The sequence below is a fragment of the Charadrius vociferus genome, unplaced genomic scaffold (assembly GCF_000708025.1).
Source record: "Charadrius vociferus isolate BGI_N301 unplaced genomic scaffold, ASM70802v2 scaffold62, whole genome shotgun sequence".
Lineage (NCBI taxonomy): Eukaryota > Metazoa > Chordata > Aves > Charadriiformes > Charadriidae > Charadrius > Charadrius vociferus.
In genome coordinates this window covers 3,066,512-3,086,427 of record NW_009647419.1, presented here as the reverse complement: position 1 = coordinate 3,086,427, position 19,916 = coordinate 3,066,512, and the positions used below count along the sequence as shown (strand labels likewise).

The window sequence follows — 19,916 nt, the reverse complement described above, 5'->3', positions numbered from 1 at the left end:
AATTTGCAAGGAACAATGGGGGCTTGGAGAAAGCAAAATAGATTAGACAAGGTGGAAGAACAGTGACTAAAAGAACAGAAGGGACAACAGTGGAAGAAGGGTCCATAGAAAGCCTGTTGCTTGCTCTCTTTTCCTGCTAATTCTGTATATATGCACAGTGAATGCAGTTGCTGTGGTCAGGCAGCGACAGTGGAGCCCCACAGTCCCTCTTGGAAGAGCAGCAATGACGTTTTTCCCCAGGTCTCTTTGCCAGGATCACTCTAAGAGACATAGATCGTTATTTCTTTCATTTAAGCTCTAATCTGTTCCCACAGAAGAGCTTTCTCCTCAGCTTCTTAGCTTTGCACCTTCCTCCTACTCAAATTTGGCACCAGTGTTGTGGTTACACATGGCAGCGAAAGCTTAGCTGAAGTGCCATGTTGTGAATTCTGACTTAAAGCTTTGAATCTGTCTAACACAGCTTTGCCGCCTTGAGCCAGCTCCGAGGTAAGAGGATCTGTGCAAATTCAGATTATAAACCTCAGCAGGACGGCCGGTCACCTGCCCTGCCACGCACTGCAACTCAAGCTGTGGGACGGAACTGTGACTGGCCATGGCCATATCAGTTGCCTGCTGCTTAATGGCACTAGGTTTTAGCTTGACCTTTAAAGTTCATATAGTTTTAATAACAGATATTTTATTGAATACTGTGTGCATTGCACTGTCATGTCAATTCATCCTCCTGCACTGCCAGTGCACATTATTTTGACTGAACCAGTGCATTGGTTTGAAATTAGGTTTCCACCCCTGGATGAGCAACACTGAAATGCAGAACAAATATCCAGCAGATTTTGTAGTTGGTTCCTGTCCTATCAGCCCAACTCATCCACAGGACAATGGCAATGACTCCAGTGAGTTGACAGGAAAAATGACCTTATTTCCATTTCCTGTACAACCCCTTACTCATTTGTATTCCTGCACTGGATGTAATCAGGGAGACATGAAAAATCCAACAATAGCCAATTAGCAAATTGATGTGGGAGAAAAATATCTGTTGGAGAGGACATTGTAGGGCAGTCCTCAGGCCTTGCTTTGCTATGGAAGCCTTCCAAACACGAACCAAGTGTCACGAACACAATGACGTCTTCCTGAGGCTGCAGGCAGCCTGAAACAATAGGCTCAGGCCAGCGACCTCCTCTGCCCCATCAGTCTGCTGGAGCTGTCACCTCAAGAGCGCACCAGCATGCTCCTGAATCAGCATTGACCATGTCGCCTCCAAGGTTTTTGCAGTTCTAGTGGAAATGGGTGGAATTCCTTCTTCCCCGTGGCCTTGATCAGCAGTTGCAATAGGGACCGCGAACATCTGAACAAGACTGACACATCGCAAAAGAAGCGAGCAGAAGATGGGAACACGGACAAGAGCAGGAACACCAGAGCTGGTCTGAATGGAGGCACTTTTTTGCACTTCGCCATGCTGTTATCGTTACTTTCAAACACAAAGAAATATTACTTAGTGGAAAAGTTAATGTAGTACAAGCTGGAGATTTTGCTGCCAATAGCAGAGGCACATCTGTGCTGGAGAGCAGGGATGATGGTCTGAGTTTACAACCTGTATGTGGTCCACATGTAAGCAGAGGACATGGTCCTCTGCCCTAATTGCTTTAGCTGTCTCAATGTGGACATTTGATTTCAGCAGGGTGCGTGCATTAAAGTAACTTTTAAATCATAGTAATTCCTTTTTCTTTACTATGCTTGGTTTGAAGCGGAAAAGTTGGAGGAGGTTTATGAGCCACAAAAATGTTCACAAAATCAATTTCCCAGCTATGTACAGAGCACTTTAATAAGTGGCATCTGGTAAGTTATGGCTGACAGAAAAAGTGAATTTAAAAACCCCCAAAAATAAATTCAAAAAATCCTTATTGTACAGAACTGCTGGAAGCACTTTTGATTTCTTGACCAAATTAGAAGATCTGTTAATTCAATAGAGAAAGGATTAAGGCTGTTACAGCCATTCAGAGAATTATGAACATAGCTATGTTGCCATGTGCAGTTTCCTGAGAAAGAACGGCTTTTGCTTCATCTACATCCTCTGTTCCAGACACCCATTCTCCCTTTAGCTTGTTTACATGGGAAATCAAGCCAAATTAAAGAACTTAAGATAAACCAAGTAAAGCCATTCATATAGTTTCTAATACCCTTTAGCTAACATAATTTTATTCTCCTCCCTGCCCCTGCCCCACAGCAGTAATTCTTACAAATGCTTTCAGGAACCACTAAAACAAAATTGGATAGCACAGTTACAACATGAGTAAATGTTTCGTGCTTCTGAATGCAATGAGATATTTGGCCGTGAGACTTCAGCAATGCACGGAGACAATTTCACCCTGTCTATGTCAAAGGGTAAAAAAAATGTTGAAGGTATACTATTATTAAAAATATACTTACAAATCCTGCGCAGTGCTCACAGAAAGTTGGTTTAAGATAGGTCATCTCCTGAAAGTTATGAATAAACCCTGGTCCCATTTTACACTGGAACTGGGATTTAGCTCTCAGAAAGTAAGCCATCATTTCTTCTTTGCTTATAAGACCATCTCTGTTAGGGAAAAAAAGGTAGAGTAGATCTGCCACTGCTCATGGCACTGAACTGTTCAGGATTTTCTCACTGCAAAAAGCATGCGGCACATAAAGCACATTATTTGAAAGAGCTGCAACAGTCCTGGCAGATAAAAAAACCCCAAACCCTTAGAGCCTTTGTGGTTCTTATCCTTCATTAAACAGTAAACACTGAACTTGTATTATGGACCTTGTTTTCTCACCTGTTCACAGTATCAGAGCACAGACTGGGCCATTAAGCGAAGGATCTCAACCTACTGCTTACACAGACCAAGCAGTTATGTCCCTGGCTGACCACCAGCCTTGACAGTCACAGAGATTCTGGCCAACAAGAATTATCAAGCCCAACTGGGTAGGAAACATATACTATATATACCTTCTAGGATATTTGTTACCCTCGGTCTGCTACATACACTCATTTCCCCTGTCCTGTACACAACTTATTTGTTTCATCAGTCTGATGCCTGGTCTGGGTACAGCACCTCCACTGTTATTTGGTTGTACTCTAGCGGTTGTGACTCAGTCCCAGTGGGAATTCCTCATTGAGCTATTGCATAAAAGATTTGGAAAGTACTAGGTAAAGCAGAACTTCAACTCAGGTGGTCTTATAGGACTGACTACAGCATAAGAAGTTAAATGAGAACAGAATTCAGCCTTCAGTGATCTTCAGTTGCTTAAGTGAGGAGTCAGACACAAGAAGCTTGGGAGACACTGTTCCTTCAATATTCGGTTTTCATGAGTTTTTAAATTGAGGAAAAGAAAAAAAACCCACAAAGAAATCTCCAAACTTACTGGTCTTTGTCCAGCACACAGAAAGAGTCCAAAAAGGGGAAGTTGGCAGCTATACTTTCAAAGTCTTCCTGAGAAATATAGCCATCGTGGTCATGATCGTAGTTCCTAAAGACAGACTGGGGAAAAAAAAGGAAATTATTGTCCTAATATCCAGCCTACCCTGAATCTATACCAGCTCTTCAACCTTATAATCGCATGTAAATTAATGTTCAGCATTACTAATCAGATGCTCTGCTGCCTTGTTTTATTCCTTTTGTTCCTACTCAGTACTTCAATATGCATATTTATTTGACTGTAGGGGAAAAATGTCTAATTTTTAAAGAAAACTAAACCTCAGTATCTATCTAGTGATGGTCTTTCACACATCTTCAGACATAATTATTCTTGCTTTATTTTTCTTGATTGGAAATGTCACTAAAATTCTGTCCATGTGACATATTCCTTTTGCTTCATTAAGTATGATTTTTAATCACAAAAAAAGAAATAAAACAAAAACAACCCAACAGCAGCTTTCCCATGAGTACTTCAGATGCTTTTAGCTTCACTTCTCTTATAGCTGGTCACCTCTGCTCCGCCACAATGCTGTTTCAATCTGATTTGTTTACTAATACTTTGACATCCAGATCATAAGCACTTTGTATTTAACAACCTTTCCCTCCTATCAACCTTCCCCCAGCTTACCAATAAGTAAAAACAGACATGGGATCAAATATCAACGTTTGCATAAAGTGACAGAAGCCCTCCTTAGCTGCTAAGGAGTCACTATATTCTCTCTTACTGATTGCAGAGATGTGTAAGGGTCGTTAAAGCTACCTGTGACACTAATGGGAAAAACATGCATGTCAAAGTCAACACAACTATCTGAAAGACACATATCAAAGCACAAATTATCACATATCAAAGCACAAATTATCTCATTAGATTAAGATTTGGTTGGCAAAGACAAGAATTTAATATCCTGAGACCTCTGAAAGGCATTGTCCTTACTGTAATGAGAATGGGATGAAGCCAATTTCTAAGCCTCTATCAAATGACCTGTAACCAATGACTGGCAGACCTCAAAAATACATTGTCAAGGAATCAATATGCAAACCCAAGTATTATTCAACACTTTTAGTTATAAAACCAATGCATTAAAGCACCACTCAAAGCAGCTAGTAAATGACAGACTGCCAAAAGTAAGACAGCTGCACAGAGTGGTACGAGCCTCTTCGTAAGCTGTATCCGTAACAGCCCCAAACCATGTTCTAATCCTGCCGATCTCAACATCATATATCCCAAACAAGGCCAAAATTGTAGAATGGGGGACCACATCTCCCCTACATGCAAAAACAAGAACAAGCCCCCACCGAGCACATTCTGTAAAGACTAAGGAGTTGCAACAGACTCCCTATTTAAACAAACTATCAAAGTGAGATTTGGATGTGCAGTGTTTTTCATCAACACATATGGCACTGACAAAAGCAACACAGGAATAGCATGTGCAGTTCTTGCATCCCACATTAAGAGAAAAATGAAAGTTTTTTTAAGAAAGAGCATTTACAAAAAGTAAACCTCAAGATGTATTTCAAGTCTGAGTGAGAGAACTGAAGACCTAGTTTAAATTATTTTAACAACGTAACCCCAATTAATGTTCTGTAACACAGACAAGGTCAGAATTTAATAGTTCCTCCCAGACTTAGTTATTAATTTGTAAAAAGCAGAAGGAAATCTTGCTTCATTATCTACAACACATTCCTGGTTCCTCTGCACACTGCTCACATCACTAAAAGTCCCTTACACACCAACACAGCAGGGCTCAGTCTCTCCAAAGGAACCCGGTAGTCTTTGGGTTTGTTTGCATTACCTAACACGTTACTTTCCAAACTGAAGCTGGAAGATCCCAGCTATAATTGTCCATGACCTTATGCCCAGATTTTTAAAGTGATACCAAGCTAGTGCTATCGTTATTATGCATAATATGCTCTGGACAGTCAAATGACAGCTGGGAGCTACCCAGAGGGCAGAGGCGGTACCTCCCACCCATCATCACTCTTGAAAAAGCAACTACCAACAGGGAATTTGCTAGTCAGCATTTGCATTCTCTCAGGTGGCTCGTTAGAGAACAGGAATATTATTTTAACCTTGGCATGTTGGATAATCAGTTCCTAATCAGTTTCTGGTATACTGTCCTGAGCAGTAGACTTGATCTGTGGCCTTTGGAGAGCTTGGCCATATGGCACTAACATACAGCTGCCAAGAAACCTGTTGTTTGCCTGCAAATTGGCACAGTGCACCACTTGGTGCAGGGGAGGGTTTTCAGAAAGCTTTTCTGGACCCATTAATGCATGACTCCTTATTTCTGAGTATTTTTGTTTCCAGCTGTCTGTTACCAGATGTAAACTGCATGACTAGAGCTGTGAAAACTCAACTTTGCCCTTTCAATTTATATTTGCTAATCAAACCTATTGAACAGCAGCCAGGCTTTGGATGCTCTTGAAAGTTTGCTCCTTTGCATCCCAAAAGCTGCTTACTAATCCCATCACTGATTGCAGGAGCAAAATAAATATTTCTCAAAGTACCAGTAAAAGCTCAAATTTGTTATCGGATGCCTGAAATTAATCCCAACCGTAACAATTTATTGAAAAGATTGAAATTAATTATAGTGATGACAATGTCAAAGGTATTGTTCTCTTCAGCCAATATATTATTTGAAATACTTACGTCCACCAGCTTTCTTATGTGCTTGTTAATGACTGTAGGGTCGGGTTTTGGTACCACTCCAGATGCCCACTCCAGTGGCACTACTGGCTTGTTAGGAGTCGTTGGGGAGGTAGGCTGCTGAGAGATGGATCAGAACACAAAGATTTTCAAATCTGAATTGCGAAGTTAAATTTCCCATTAAAAGCAGCTGCATATGTCAGAGCTACAACAACAAACTACCCCACTAATAGCTTCAGTTGGGGTCTCCGTGGCACCTTGCAGCTACGCTAGCAGCTGCAGTGCCAAGCGAACTCAGAAGCAAAACCAAGCAGACTTTCCTCACTGCTGTTTCTCAGCTTTGCTCAAGAGCAATGAGACTCAGAGGAAGAGGAAAGGAAGGAGAGTCTCTGGACAAAGTGGGCATCAGAAATGTATAAGCCCAGAATCCTGCTTTTCTCCTTCCCAATACAGCCCCCAAGGAACTTGCCATCACAACGCAGGCCGGCCCCAGCTCCCTGCCAGAGGGACCATGCCCAGGAGCAACGCGAAGGACTGCACTGCAGTGGCTTGAATAAGTTAATGCTCCTGTTCTGTGCAGCACCAAGAAGAGGGCAGGATGCAGGAGCAGGGCAAAATTGTGCTCAGCACCCCACCAGTTTCCAGTTGAGATGCGCCAGGACACACAGCTTAATTCATTTAGGCAGCCTGAGCAGAAAGGGTGCTAACCTTTGACTTCCTCTCCAGATAACACTAGGCAGACTATTTTATTTTGAAAACAGCTTGGTCCTGATGAAACGGTAGCTGACAGCTCACTTGATGCACAGAGCACGCAGCCCGACTCCCTCCACGCCACTACAGTACTTTGGGAGAAGCTCTGGCACGCAGCTCAGTTTGTTCAAGTAGAAAATATAGGAGAAACCTGAACACAGTCAGGTAAAGCTTCAAAACCCACCAGGCAGCATGAAAAATACTGCAAGGCATACAGGCTTTCTTCTGCATCTGCCACTGGACATCCAGCAGGTGAAGGGGTGTAAAGCAGAAAAAATTCAGCATGGTTAGCATCAGGAGGAAGATAACCCACAGGCTCAGAAGGCCCCCATATTAGCCAATGAGCAAGAAACCTGGGTCCCATCTGTCTCCCTACTAAATGGTGTGAGTTAAGAGGGAGATCATTAAGCTATCTAAAAAAGTAATAGTTGTTATTGTGTATAACAAAGGTATTGTAGACTTTGACACTGAGATGAAAAATGGTAACAAGGTCATACTCTATCGTGTTTGGTAAGGAAATAAAAAAGGATGCGTTAGTGAGTTGCTTTACTCATTTGGCTTTTCCTTATGCAATTGTCAGAACAGCTTTTATCAGTTCCTCAGTGGCTCTTGACTCATCATACAAATCTGCACAGGTAAGTTTAAGGAAGAAAAAAAATCCCTGTATCCACAGAATTCAATTTCAACAGGAAATACATTGAACCCAGACATCCAGCTCTATATGCCAAAAGCACTGGCAGAATTTTTTAATCCTAAACTTAATGTCACCACACAGCGATGGACCAACATGCTGGCAAGTGTTCTTTGCTCTAAAAATATGCAGAAACGCAGCAGTCTTTTATAGACATGTTACACGATAACATGTAATGTCATTATTGTGGTGTTCTCTGTGGTCAGAGAAGAAATTTGACGTTTCTGCTCTTAAGAAATTCTTAAAGGGACTCAAAGCATCAGTATTAAAGTGTCAGAGTGGTGCTAGACTACAAAGTCCTCACAGAGAGCTTTCAACTCCTGCTGGTCTAAGTGCACAATGGCAGAAAGAGACTGAATACACTGGAGCATTCCTCTTTTTTTTCTGGGCTGTTTCATTTGGAGCCTCATTCAATTTTTATGTTTTTTGACAAGTTGCAAGGAAAACTTCATGTTACTGTCCATTAACCAAAGGGAAATATCGGTTCCTCCTATTCCTGTCATAGACTCGTATGAACAATCGTAATTTTATTTATGTATTTGAAATGCATGCTATGAGGAAAGGTACTAACCAGTGTCTAGAGACTACTGAACTGAATTTACTGAATGTTCAGAAACACTGTATCTGGTCATGCTGTTTGTGATGAGGCCTGTATCTCCTGTCTGTTTCACCAGCAAAGGGATAATGGTGTCATAGTTTTAAAAAGCATTTTCAGATGGATGCAAACCTCTGCATGTTTTGGCATGGAAATAAATCCTACTCAGAGGCAAAAAACCTATGTAAGTTTGTCTTCAGTGGCACAACTGTACCAGGCAAAGTTGTATTCTAGCCAACAGCTGTACTAGTAAAAACCCCCAACAAGAAGGTAATTAATGCACAGGAAAAAGTGGGACAGTGTGACAGGGAGATGCTATACTACAACTGGTGGTCGGTCTTCAGGTTTTTTTTAGGCTGCTACAGTGTCTGAGGAGTGTCTTCCCAGTTTTAGCAGAATGAAAGTCTTGCTCAAATTGACAGCAGGCTCATATGGTAACAGATCAGCTCCACTTTTGCCTTGAAAACGACCACAGCAGCCGGCGGCGCTTCCTCTGCAGTACACCTGCATGGGAGTTGTACCCGTACAACAATAAATCAAGAAGCATTTAGAAGGATATAACTACGCTGTCACGTTGCCTTTGACAAATTTTTCCACATACAAAAGCTTTACAGATTCTTTCCCCTCTAAAATATCTTGTGTGCTTTGGCACTCCATCAAAGAGAAGTATGCTTCAAACAGTTCGGCTTCTGTCGATTCAGCTGTAGCTTTCTACCCATCAGGGTGCTGCAACAGCTCAATGTCACTGGTTATTCATTGATCGTCATGCAGAAGTCTCCCACAATTGCTGGGTACTGTTAAAGTTCACAGCACTGTTTTTATCACTTTTGTCCTTCTTAAAGCTCAGGCTGGAGATCAAAGTAGCAACGTGATAATTTTCTTCATTTACAGTAGTGGCCCGTTAGTCCTTCCACAACATAGAGCTGTAACAATCGCAAGTTTGCTGGCAGTAATGGGAGCACGAGGGAGCAAGAATGACTGCGATAAATGGGAATTGTTATGGTCAAATCATATCCAACAGGTACTGGAGACTCAGTAATGAAATTCCAGGTGTTCAAACTGAGTTAGTGTTGACTGTGGAAATATTCAATAGCTTCCTTACTATTGCTCATCATTGACCACTAAAAGTGCACACACACAGAGTCCTCAAACTGGTCTCCAAGTGTGATAAACTATCTTAAAACCCAGAAAAACACTACACTTGGAAATTAAGGGGTTCACCTTCCTTCATTGCTTTGAAGAATACTTCAAAAACTTAAAAAGCCCTGCAATGAATCACCTCAGACTTCTGGACTCTGCCCTTGCACCCTGCTAAGCCTTTCCAGCCACCCTTAGTTTCTGTCAGTGTCAGACTTAAAAGAGCTCAGCCTGAAAGAATCACATGCTGGATATGATAGGTAATAAGGATGTTAATGGACTGATGAAGTGCTCAGAGGGAAGAAGAGTCCCCAGACTTTGGCAGCAGAAGAGAGAGTAAAGCTTTAAATGAAATTCAACTATTATTTAGGAGATTTATCTGTACCCTCAGACTTATATAAGCAAACAGTTTTGAAAACACTACAGCTAATGCTATGGCTTACCTAAAACAAATCTTTGGACTCAGTGTTGTTTTATATAACAGCACCAGCATCCAGAAAATGAAGTACTGGTCACGCAATAAATAATTGATGTAAACTTACAAAGGATATCTTCACATAAAGCAGAACTATGTTTTCCATGACTTGCAGAGGTTTTGTTGAAAAACAATTAATAATGAAGTCTGGCATGTTTCACTATTTACTTCTCTCAATATGCACAAAAACCTATAAATAGTGACTGTGTACAAGTGCACACACTAAAAACCTTTATGAGAATATGAATAAGGAAACACGTTAACTGTCATTCAAAAGTTTAACCAGCTGCATGCAGACAAAATAAGCAATATGTCAAAATGCAGTAAAAGATGACCTACAGATTTGGAGTTCCTTGGTTCCAGCACCAGTGAAAGCTTGTAGATATCATCCTCAGTGTGATAGAGGTCCAGGGACAGCTACATGTAAGAAAGAGAAAAAAAAAAGGGTAATATTTATTAGACTGGGTTAGTTATGCCAGGCTTGTTAGCAGAGGTATACCTTCCACTGAGGCTAAACAAAAAATTTTGCTACTCAGAGCTAAGGATACATGCCAAAGCTGCTTGCAGCTTTCCACAGAGCTAACATAATCCAATGCGTGCTGGTGAGCACACATTGCTGGTCATGCCTGTACTGATCCGACCAGGCACTGTACTTAGAGGCTGTCACAACCTGCACCCAAACATGTCAAGTGCGAGGGGCTGCATGCTGACCTTCTCCAAAGGGGAACATTGGCACCAAAGACCACCTTTATGCAAAACATTCTTCTAGCAGTTCAATGGTCATGACAGATCTCAGAGAAATAACTTGGTGAACACAAAAACTGCAGGAAAGAAGTTGTAAAGAGGCTTGACTGGAAGTACTTCAGATTGTGTTCTGGTCAAATCTTGTTCCTGAAAAGGGTCAGAGTACTGGAGCTCTTCTACAGAGATCAGCACGTGCAGCAAAAGCCTCTTTGGAAAGCCCTGGGCAGCAACCAACCAGGTTCGGCACTGCTGTTGATGCAGCAAAGTGTTCCATGAAGAGCAATCCCAGTTACTCTCACCCAGCTTGGCCTGTTGCCGATCCTGTCTTACCAACTGAGGCAAATTCCCTTTCAGCTTATGTTTTTAGATAAATGAAAGATTTTTCTTCCGTGTTCTCATTGTTTTCCCTAGAGGATTTACTGAGGAAAAAAGAAGGGGCATAAACATGCTTAAAGTAAAATGAATTTTTTTGGTTTTATTTTGGCAACTGTGGTCTTGTCCCAGTGCAGGTCTGCATTAAAATCCTCCGTGCTTGGAGTGATGAAGGAGAAAAGTAATCAACACTGTGGCTAATGTTTTGCAATAAGAGGAAATCAGCATCGCATGCTTCCTGTGATCATGTCCCTGCATTAAACGGCTCTGGAGTAACTGTCATGATTTGAAATTATCATCTACCTTACAAATCCCCAATTAAGCTAAGATTGAGTTAAAAGGATGCTTCCCAGAAGGCAGATAGAATTACTACTGACTACATGACTGTGACAGAAGGTCATTTTTAGAGACCCTGAAGTGCCAGATTAGTAACAAGCAGCACCAGCCACACCGTACTGCAGAGCCACTGCTAGGAAACAGCTTCTTTTAGACAGAATTTTGTGCAGTAAGACAGGAGTCGTGCCCTATCCCAAGACAGGTACACATCCCAGAGCGAACACATTGTTTTCGAGATGTCTGGATTTTGCATTATTCATTATTCATTTTGTCCAGCTGTAACACTCCGCTGATTTTTGTGCTTTGTAATTTGGTTATGGGCACCAGTGAACGTCTGAGCATCCTGCAGGTTCCCTCATGCAGCCAGCATGCTCCTGTTCCAGGGGAAGGTAAGGACCTGTCCTAAAGATAATGCAGGTCAAGTAACTGCTGTAACAAATATCATTCATGTACTTAGTTATTCAGTGACTGTATTCTTAGGTTCCTGGGTGGTACAAAATAAGTAGAACAGAGGAATTGCTAGTTCGAAAGGCCTTGTCCAGTGCCTACTGAAGAGCACAGTTCTCTCAGCAGGCCAGATGAGCAGGGTGTGGATTTGGAGGTGGAAATGCATTAGTACAAGCAAGTTTCTATCTCCCCTGCCCTGAATTATCTGGCCTTATCATAAGCAGCAGTTATAACTTCATTAGGCACAATGTGTAAGCACACAGTGGACGAGGTATTGTCTAGTACAGAAGTTTCAAATACTAGCAAAAAAATTACAAGCATGATGACTATGCAGTTATATAAGCTCTCATTTTACATTTTATTTACAATATCACTCTGAGTTTTCCTAGGACAATCTTCACAGCAGGTGGCAGTTTCCATTCTAATTTGACTTTCTTGCTGTCCTATTTTTCCAAGAAATTTGGGGGGATATTGAGGAGGGTGGAGGAGCAATCAGAAGAGCACAGCTTTTTTTTTTTTTTTTGTAAGTGGAACTTACTGAACACAAATTAGGGAGGGTGACTTTCAATTTGATTGTTTAGATATTTCTCATTCTCTTCACTAGACTGTAAAAATGACTGGGACTTTCCAGTCATTTGCATATATTCTCAGAACAGGTTAGATAAATAGCTGTCGAGACCTAAAAATAGTGGGGGGAAAATGGTGGCACCAAATAAGTTCTAATGCAGTTAGTATAAATACACTGTAGACTAGTTGAGAGAATGAGATGCTCTTCCAATCCACAGAAAGTGATGAAACATTTGCCCACAGGCTTTTATTCATGTTGTGAAACAAAAACAATGTGGAAATACTGCATAGCAGGTAAGGAAATCCCTTAAGCATTCTCACCAAATGTAAGTTTTGTAATGATGAAAATGTCATTAGAACCATTATTACTCTCTGGTGCACTGCTAGGCTCGTGCTCGGGTCCTCTTTTACTGCTTCTTCTTAGCTCCAGGTTTCAGATGTCAGGGACTGGTACAGAACTGGGTACGGAGCCAGTGGAGATGGAGTGAGTGTGGCCAACAATGCAGGAAGGGAGGAAGAATCATGCAGACTAAGAGCAAGCATGCACTAAGATGCGAGTCCATCTTCGTGTAACACACTCCAGCTCACTGGCAGCTGAATTGTGGCGCATTTAATTCTCTCCATTCACCCTCTAGGTCTATACACACAATACAACCTGAAAAATGCCCATCCTTGATTGAGTGGCCTGAAGTTCACTACCAAGCCCTCGCCCCAGCTTTTAAGCCAGCTCTCACTTCATAGCTCTTAACACAGTCTCCCCAGACATCACCATTTCCAAAACACTTCAAAGGTATCAGCTCCCCCATAGCCGATAGGCATCCACCACTGAGGAAAAGAACGGCCAGAGCAAATTCTCACATGCCCACTTAGTCCAAGAAATACCCATTTTATCTTTTTGCGCAAGTTGTTGCACTAGCTAACCCGCACCCAGTGATTTACTTGTCAAGCAAGCACAGGCCAGGCTGTTAGCGCTTGCTAAATGTGGTGTAAAAGCCAATACTGCAAGGGATGGAGGCCCGGCAAGAGATTTACACATTGCTTATCAGGTCAAAACACCTACTAAAAGCCTGCCTGGTTAGAAGTGGCTTAATGGGGAAAGAGCAGAAGTGAACAAACAGTTGGGTCAGCAGATTCACACGCAAATGAAAAGCACTAAAGCACTCTACATGTTTATGCACATTTACGAGTTTTGAAAGGGAGTTTCTATAAGTAAGTTAAAGATGAGAAAATTTTTTACAGTTTACATTAGAGAGGGAAGACCTAGCAATAAATAGAATAATTATTTCTTCGGGGTCTGAAAACTGAGGATGACTTTGGCAGCAAGGGAGGCTAAATCTGCTAAAAGACCATTTGCACGTAACAAGGTCAAGTATTTTTAGACAGTTCTTTTCAGCTTTGGGCTGCAAACCTAGCTTGCTTCTCCTCCTTCTCTGACCCCAACCTATAATTTAAAATTTATTAACAAAAAGATTGAGAAAAACATTTCGCCTGCTACATAAGTTCATTATTACCGTTCCAGAGACAGTAAAAAAAAAAAAAAGTACTGTAAGGTATTCATATGTACAAATGAGGACCAATCCTACATGCTGGAAGAAAAGTGAGAAAATTCATAATATGATGACATGTACCACAATTCAGGTCCAGGAACATTTTGTAGAAAATTGGTTTTAGCCTTTCCAGGAATCACCATCTTAAACCAAAACTCCCACACTACCCAATCTACTTGACTCACAACTACACTTCCAGTGACTACTATGAAGACAGAATTACCCTCAAAAGGTAATTGCTGGAACCAGGACAGGTACTCACAGCTGTCTACCTAGGATACCTGTGGCTGTCTCCATCATTACTGAAAGGTACCACCATAGAATTATGCTAACAGGTAAATAGCAGCACAAGTTAATTTTAACCCATGATAAGGTCTGGAATCAACATCACAGCATGCAGCTTCATTTATTTACAATCAGATTGGCTCAACTGTAACCAAAATCAATACAGTTATATTAGGAATTAACACATCAGAGCTTAGTAAGCGAAAAAGAACTTGTCACGTACTCAATTGCTTCTCCTGGTAAATGAAATATACTGAATTAAGTATTAATGTAGATATAAATAAAATCAAGATCATTTTGCTAAAAACAAACAAAACAAGGAAAATATTAAAAAAAAGAGAAAAATACAATGATGGGAATGAACCTGCAAAGTCTTAGAAAAATTTGAAGCTTTCTGCTCCTTTTGGAAAGCATGCTGTCACCCAAAAGAGAGAACAGCTAATGAAAATGTCAGCAGTGGTTCAGCTTCCATGTCTCACTTCATATTGTCTAATTTCTGCCCTTTTGGACTCAGTTTCTTATTGCTCAGTTCTCTAAAACCTGCAGTTCCACTTCCCCCTATGCACAGCCAAGCTTGTAAGAAACCGTGAACTTTCAGAAACAAGCAGGGGCAAAAGAATGGCAAAAGATAAGAAGGTGCCTGTCAATTCCTATTAAAACAAAACAAGATAATAAATATCTGCCTTTATAGTCTAATATTTTAATTAGGTGGGTGTTGCAGTGGGCAATACAGTCCCTTATTCCCCCTGTCTCACTAATAGTGATTAGGACATGTTCCCAGATTGCTCCATACAAGTGCAACAGGAGAAGGTTTTCATGGTCCCCCAAACTTTCCCATTACTCATCATAATGAAGCCACATGTATATCCACACTGTCTTGGTTGCTTCAAACTCAGGCTCATATTTGTCATCCTCTGAAGTGTAAACCCCGGTACCTGATCAGTCCCAGCATAAATCCACTGCAAACTACAATATCCACTTAATTTCTAGATATGCACATTTTTGAGCATTTTAAAATAAAGCATAAAAGGAAAAAATCCAAAGCTTCTGTCCAATGGTGCTCCAGTTAAGTCATTTACCTAGAATGAGCTATGTAAAAACAGTCACCTCAAGCCCGTGACCTGACTGAGGAAAAGCTGGAATTTGGTTCCCACTTCCCCAGGGAGCAAATTCTGAGAAGTTCATGCTATTCTACAGGATAAACACTGGAAAAATCCTGGAATCTGCCCTAGTTACACACAGACCTTGCTTGCTACTAAGCTTATTTTTTAAAGAATTCTACTGATTTAAGGAAAGCAAAGAGATTTTCTTTCAGTCCGGATTAGAGATCTGAATGACAAAGTTAAATAACAAGAACAGAAACAGCATAAAATTATTACATATTAAGAGAACTCTTTACCTAACATGACGTATTTCAGACTACTCTAAGGTGAGTAGGTGGCTTTTATGTGCTTGCAAAATCAACCAGTTTATAACAAACAGCATTCATTTTTTCAAGTTTCACAGGTCTTATCTTTAATTCCAAGATGCTGGTTTTTGCCTGTGACCTGAACAAACTGTGGTGTTGAATCAAACACTGCTGCAGTTAAGACCAGTGCTAAAATGACTAAATATCAATAGAATCAGGATTTGGCCTGATGGTTCAGGCTCCACAATTCAGTATGTTTTGAAATAAAGTGTAGCATTTATTAAAATGACAGTCATTGTCTCCATATCAAAAAGGGGACTGAAAAAGAATTCATTTTAGCATTGCCAGTTGCAACTTTTTTTTTAAAAAAAAGTTTTATTCAGTCGTTTTGAAATCTCACTTTCCTTTGGTTTGAAATGGGACATTCAAGTCTATATCCATAATTTGTGTGTGCAAGTTTCAAACCTCCGCAAATGAAGCCACTGCCAAGGGGGAAGGGGAGGGGAAAAAGTAGGGGTTGCAGGCACTCTTTAACACCATTCAAGAGCATTTTTATTTACTGGATAGAAAGAGTTCTGTGTTGCACAGAAAGCACAGGGAAGCAAGAACACAGTGATGGCCAAGTCGGAATTTCACTTGTGTGTTCATGTCAACACTTCACCTGATCTTTGCACAGGAGACATAAATCTCAATTCTATGTAGTCAGAACATAGTTTTTACGTCTCCTAACACAACTACAGCCCTCCTTCTGCTCCCTTGAAATAATTACTTGATAACAATCCTCTTGCTGCTTCCAGCCATCACATACTATAATAATGAAACTCTCTGACTTTTTATTCACACCTCACATGAACTTGTTTCTGTTTTGTATTCTATCCCTTTTCTTTTACAAAACTGGGATAACAATGTGCACTTATCTCTACAGATATGAACATTCCTACGGACATTCAACATCTGAATAACTGAAGTGAATTAAAATATGCTTAATACTTACAGTTAGCAGGTTAATTAAATCCATATTAGGTTCTAAATGATGAGAGGCAGTTTGCAGGGAAACCAGTTCACTCAAGGTGATGGAAAGCTGCTGCATTTTCACTATGTTAACTTTGTTCTCATCTATCCAGTCAGGAAAAATGACATGGACAGCAATCAAGTCTTTCAAATGAACTCCTAAAATAGGAATTTTGAAGCCAACACAGTCAGCAAAAGCCTTGCGGTAGTTGCAGTAGTTTCCATTGGAAGAGACCAGCTCTGTCATTTCATTCCAGTCCTACAAATAGTCAGAGAAACAAGTTTCTGTGAAAGTATTCAGAGCATTTCTTCAATTTGCTTAAAATGAGCACAGCTCATGTCAGTGTGCCACAGTGTTAATTTCCTCTCTGGCACAGGGAATCAAGAAGAGGATCTCCACGAGCCAATCCTTCTCCACCAAGAGGAAGGCAACCAAAGTGCCTTTTAGGATGACCTGCCATGATCCAAGTATCGTGCTGGTGAGACACCTGCACTGCAGAACTCATCAGACCTCAAAGAGGTGATGTTCTGCTCAATATGTCTATATTCTTGACTCCACCATACCTTTGTGACTTCTGAAGACAGATGAGAATGAGTTTCTTTCAGGCGAGAAATAGAGCTGTGGCTTAGACCTCCCACAACTGCCATCAGTGTGTTGAAGTTCTGGAGGTGAAGGAGCTTCTGCAGGAGAGATTGAGCACGTATAATTAAAAGTCAAGGAAATACATGTGGCAGCTATCCACCATCACACATGACAAGCAAAAGGAGACAACCTATCACTGCTAAAGCAGAAATCACTAAACCAGGGAACATAACAGAATGGTTCAGCATTTCTTTTTTTAAAATTTTTGAATTAGCTTAGCTCCACAAGAAACACACAATAGTGACAGTTGTCAACCAGAATGCAACAAAGAAAGATTATTTTATAGTTAGGTCTGCTAGTTAAAAAATGCAGACATCCCACACCTGAACAAATAACCTGCAGTGATGTTGAACAGGCTGTTCACTGAGAAAACAGCACAAAGAGCATCCAGTCCATTTGTTCACTGCAATCTCTATTTGTAGTATTACTTTATACTCGAGGGAAAAGACTCATATGTAGGACTTACCTGTGCAACATTGATAAACTTTGTGATTACTTCTGCCCTTTGCTGGGGTGTTGGTTTGCTGAGAACCATGAGCTGGACCCATTTGGAGATGCCATTAAATAAAGCAATAGATCTCTCCAAAGTAGGATTGTTCTCCAAGCAGCCATGGATCACATAGCTTTGGTAGTCTGTGAACTAACAGAGGAAAGGCATTTTCAGTAAACTGGTGGACAACTTAAGAATCAAATTGAAGCTTTGATCACTTTTTCCTTTTAAAGCTCCTCTTGTTTAGAAAGTGACCAAGACTCAGGGTCAGCAGACCCTGCTGCACATCAATTCTTTCTAAAAATTTTGTTGTTGGTCGTGTTTTTTTTTATTACTGAAACGTTAGCTTAAAACTTCAGCGTTTGTGTGTCAGGTAACACAGCAGCATGCATGATGAGCATGATTACTACTTCCATGGAATCATCTTTCCCATAATTTACTGAACACTTAAAAGAATTTACCTTGTGAAGTTTTGCTTGATGTCCTCATGGCATAATACTCTATAGGAGTTATCTAGTGCTACAAGCCAGGAGCATATAAAAAAGAGCTTTCATCCTACTCCAATATCCTGACCAACTCCATTGTTGTAAAGAGGGAAATCTTGGCAGCACTGAAATTAATAGGAGCTCTGTCACCCTTCACAGAAGCTTGAACTGCATCCCAAGAAACTAACTGCATCTATTTTCGTCCTCCTATGTCAAAAAAAATTTGCAGCATAAGGAGCTTCTTCTGCTAAGTCTTGCTTCTTTTGATGTTATTGTTCAGTCCCTGTACATTCATGGACATAGTTCTACATGGGAGAGCTACTGCTCCCAAGAATTAGATTTCCCAACATGTTTGGAAAACATTTTTCAGCTGTCTCTAAGACAGATTTTCAGAAGCTTATGGCATAACTTTAGCTTATGCAGGGAGTTGATAGCAATGCCAGCCAACACTGGTTTCTTGGTCTTAGCTGATCAAAAATTGCCTGCTAGAAGTCCATATGATGGCATATGCTCTTACACAGCAGATGATCATCTCAGAGCTGCAGACAAACAGTATCTCAGTGTTCAGATACTTTAAAATGTTTTCTGTTTTGGTTAACACTGCCTTTCCTTCTCCCCCATATTTTTTTAAATAGTTAAAACTAATAATCTTTTACAATTACATAGCTTTGAGATAACTTTTTCACCTACCTTGCAAATGTGAGTGGCACTCTTACATTTCTGAACAGCTTACAGTAAATCACCTGATCTCATTGACAATTCCAAATAAATGCTAGTTGTTTCTCTGTAAGAGTCCTCAATTGTTCTTTAAATTAGACTAGTGATACTGGGCTCGTTTTTCGACCTCTATGTTTTGAAGTGTGCCCTTCACTTTATTTCCTGGAAATGTACCATTCTCATATAAACAAGTAACACATTTTTCAGACCTCTTAATTGCATTATGGGAGGGTATAAGATTAATTAACTCTAATTGGTTGCAGAAAAACATCTGAGATACAGCAAAATTCAAGCTGCAGAATTATCAGACAGATTAGAAACAGCAATGAAAAAAGAAAATACATTGCAGGTCTGAGCTTTCTTTCTGGAATTCCCAAAGGAATTAAAATATATCTTAAGTCTAGTTAGAAATCCATCCTTTGTTCCTTGTCCCTCCCTCCTTCTTTGAGGTTAGCATTGCACAGATCACGGTAGGGTATTTTCCTATGATTTGAAGTCTAGAGTAATAAACCTTTGAATGTTATTAAATGACGTCAAAAGCAATTCTATTTAGACTGATCTCAGGTCCTCATTGATCTCTTTTTCCTTCCTCTCTTGAAACAAAATACCCCATGTATTTTTCTTAGTTTTGGAGTTTGTTTTTTTTCATGCTCCTAAACAATTTAAAAAAAGTCTCATTTTTTTTGCTGAAGAGAACTTGTCATCTTGAGAACCTACTGCTTCCATTTGCTACCAGATACAGTGGCATCATGTGACTTTTTCTTATAGATATTTGTGAGCAGAAATCAGCCTTTCTTTTGGCATTTGTGTTACTCATTTGTTTTCCTTTAGCTTCTACTTTCATTTTCATCCATTTTTGCCTCTTGTTCATGTACAATCCGTGTGAAAACAAGCAACTGTATCTGAATTTTCCTCAGTGACAATATGGGAGAAGGAGGAAAGAGAAGTTGTGCTGTCTCTGTTCTTGCAGGTTTTCAAGATCCAACTGGCTAAGTCCCTGAGGAACATGATTTATCTCAGACCTGACCCTGCTTGGGGCAGGGGGTTGGCCTAGAGGCCTCCTGAGATCCCTTCCAACCTGAATTATCTTCTGATCCTAAGTTGGCAAATGAAAGGACAGTATCTGAAGAAG

General features: G+C 40.5%; 1 protein-coding gene across 2 annotated transcripts in view; it reads right to left on the bottom strand.

The window, feature by feature from the left end:
• RASGRP3 (RAS guanyl releasing protein 3 (calcium and DAG-regulated)) overlaps positions 1–19,916 on the bottom strand; it is a 50,351-nt gene that overhangs the window by 5,454 nt on the left and 24,981 nt on the right. Inside the window, exons 7-13 of one of the 2 annotated variants that reach the window (XM_009880400.1) lie at positions 17,559–17,732; positions 17,014–17,130; positions 16,433–16,708; positions 10,072–10,149; positions 6,088–6,201; positions 3,385–3,500; positions 2,425–2,572 (exon numbers count right to left, since the gene is read on the bottom strand). In XM_009880400.1, coding sequence (XP_009878702.1) covers positions 2,425–2,572; positions 3,385–3,500; positions 6,088–6,201; positions 10,072–10,149; positions 16,433–16,708; positions 17,014–17,130; positions 17,559–17,732 — 1,023 coding nt within the window. Of the gene's footprint in view, positions 1–2,424; positions 2,573–3,384; positions 3,501–6,087; positions 6,205–10,071; positions 10,150–16,432; positions 16,709–17,013; positions 17,131–17,558; positions 17,733–19,916 lie in introns of both variants that reach the window. The other variant, XM_009880399.1, reaches the window with a different exon arrangement.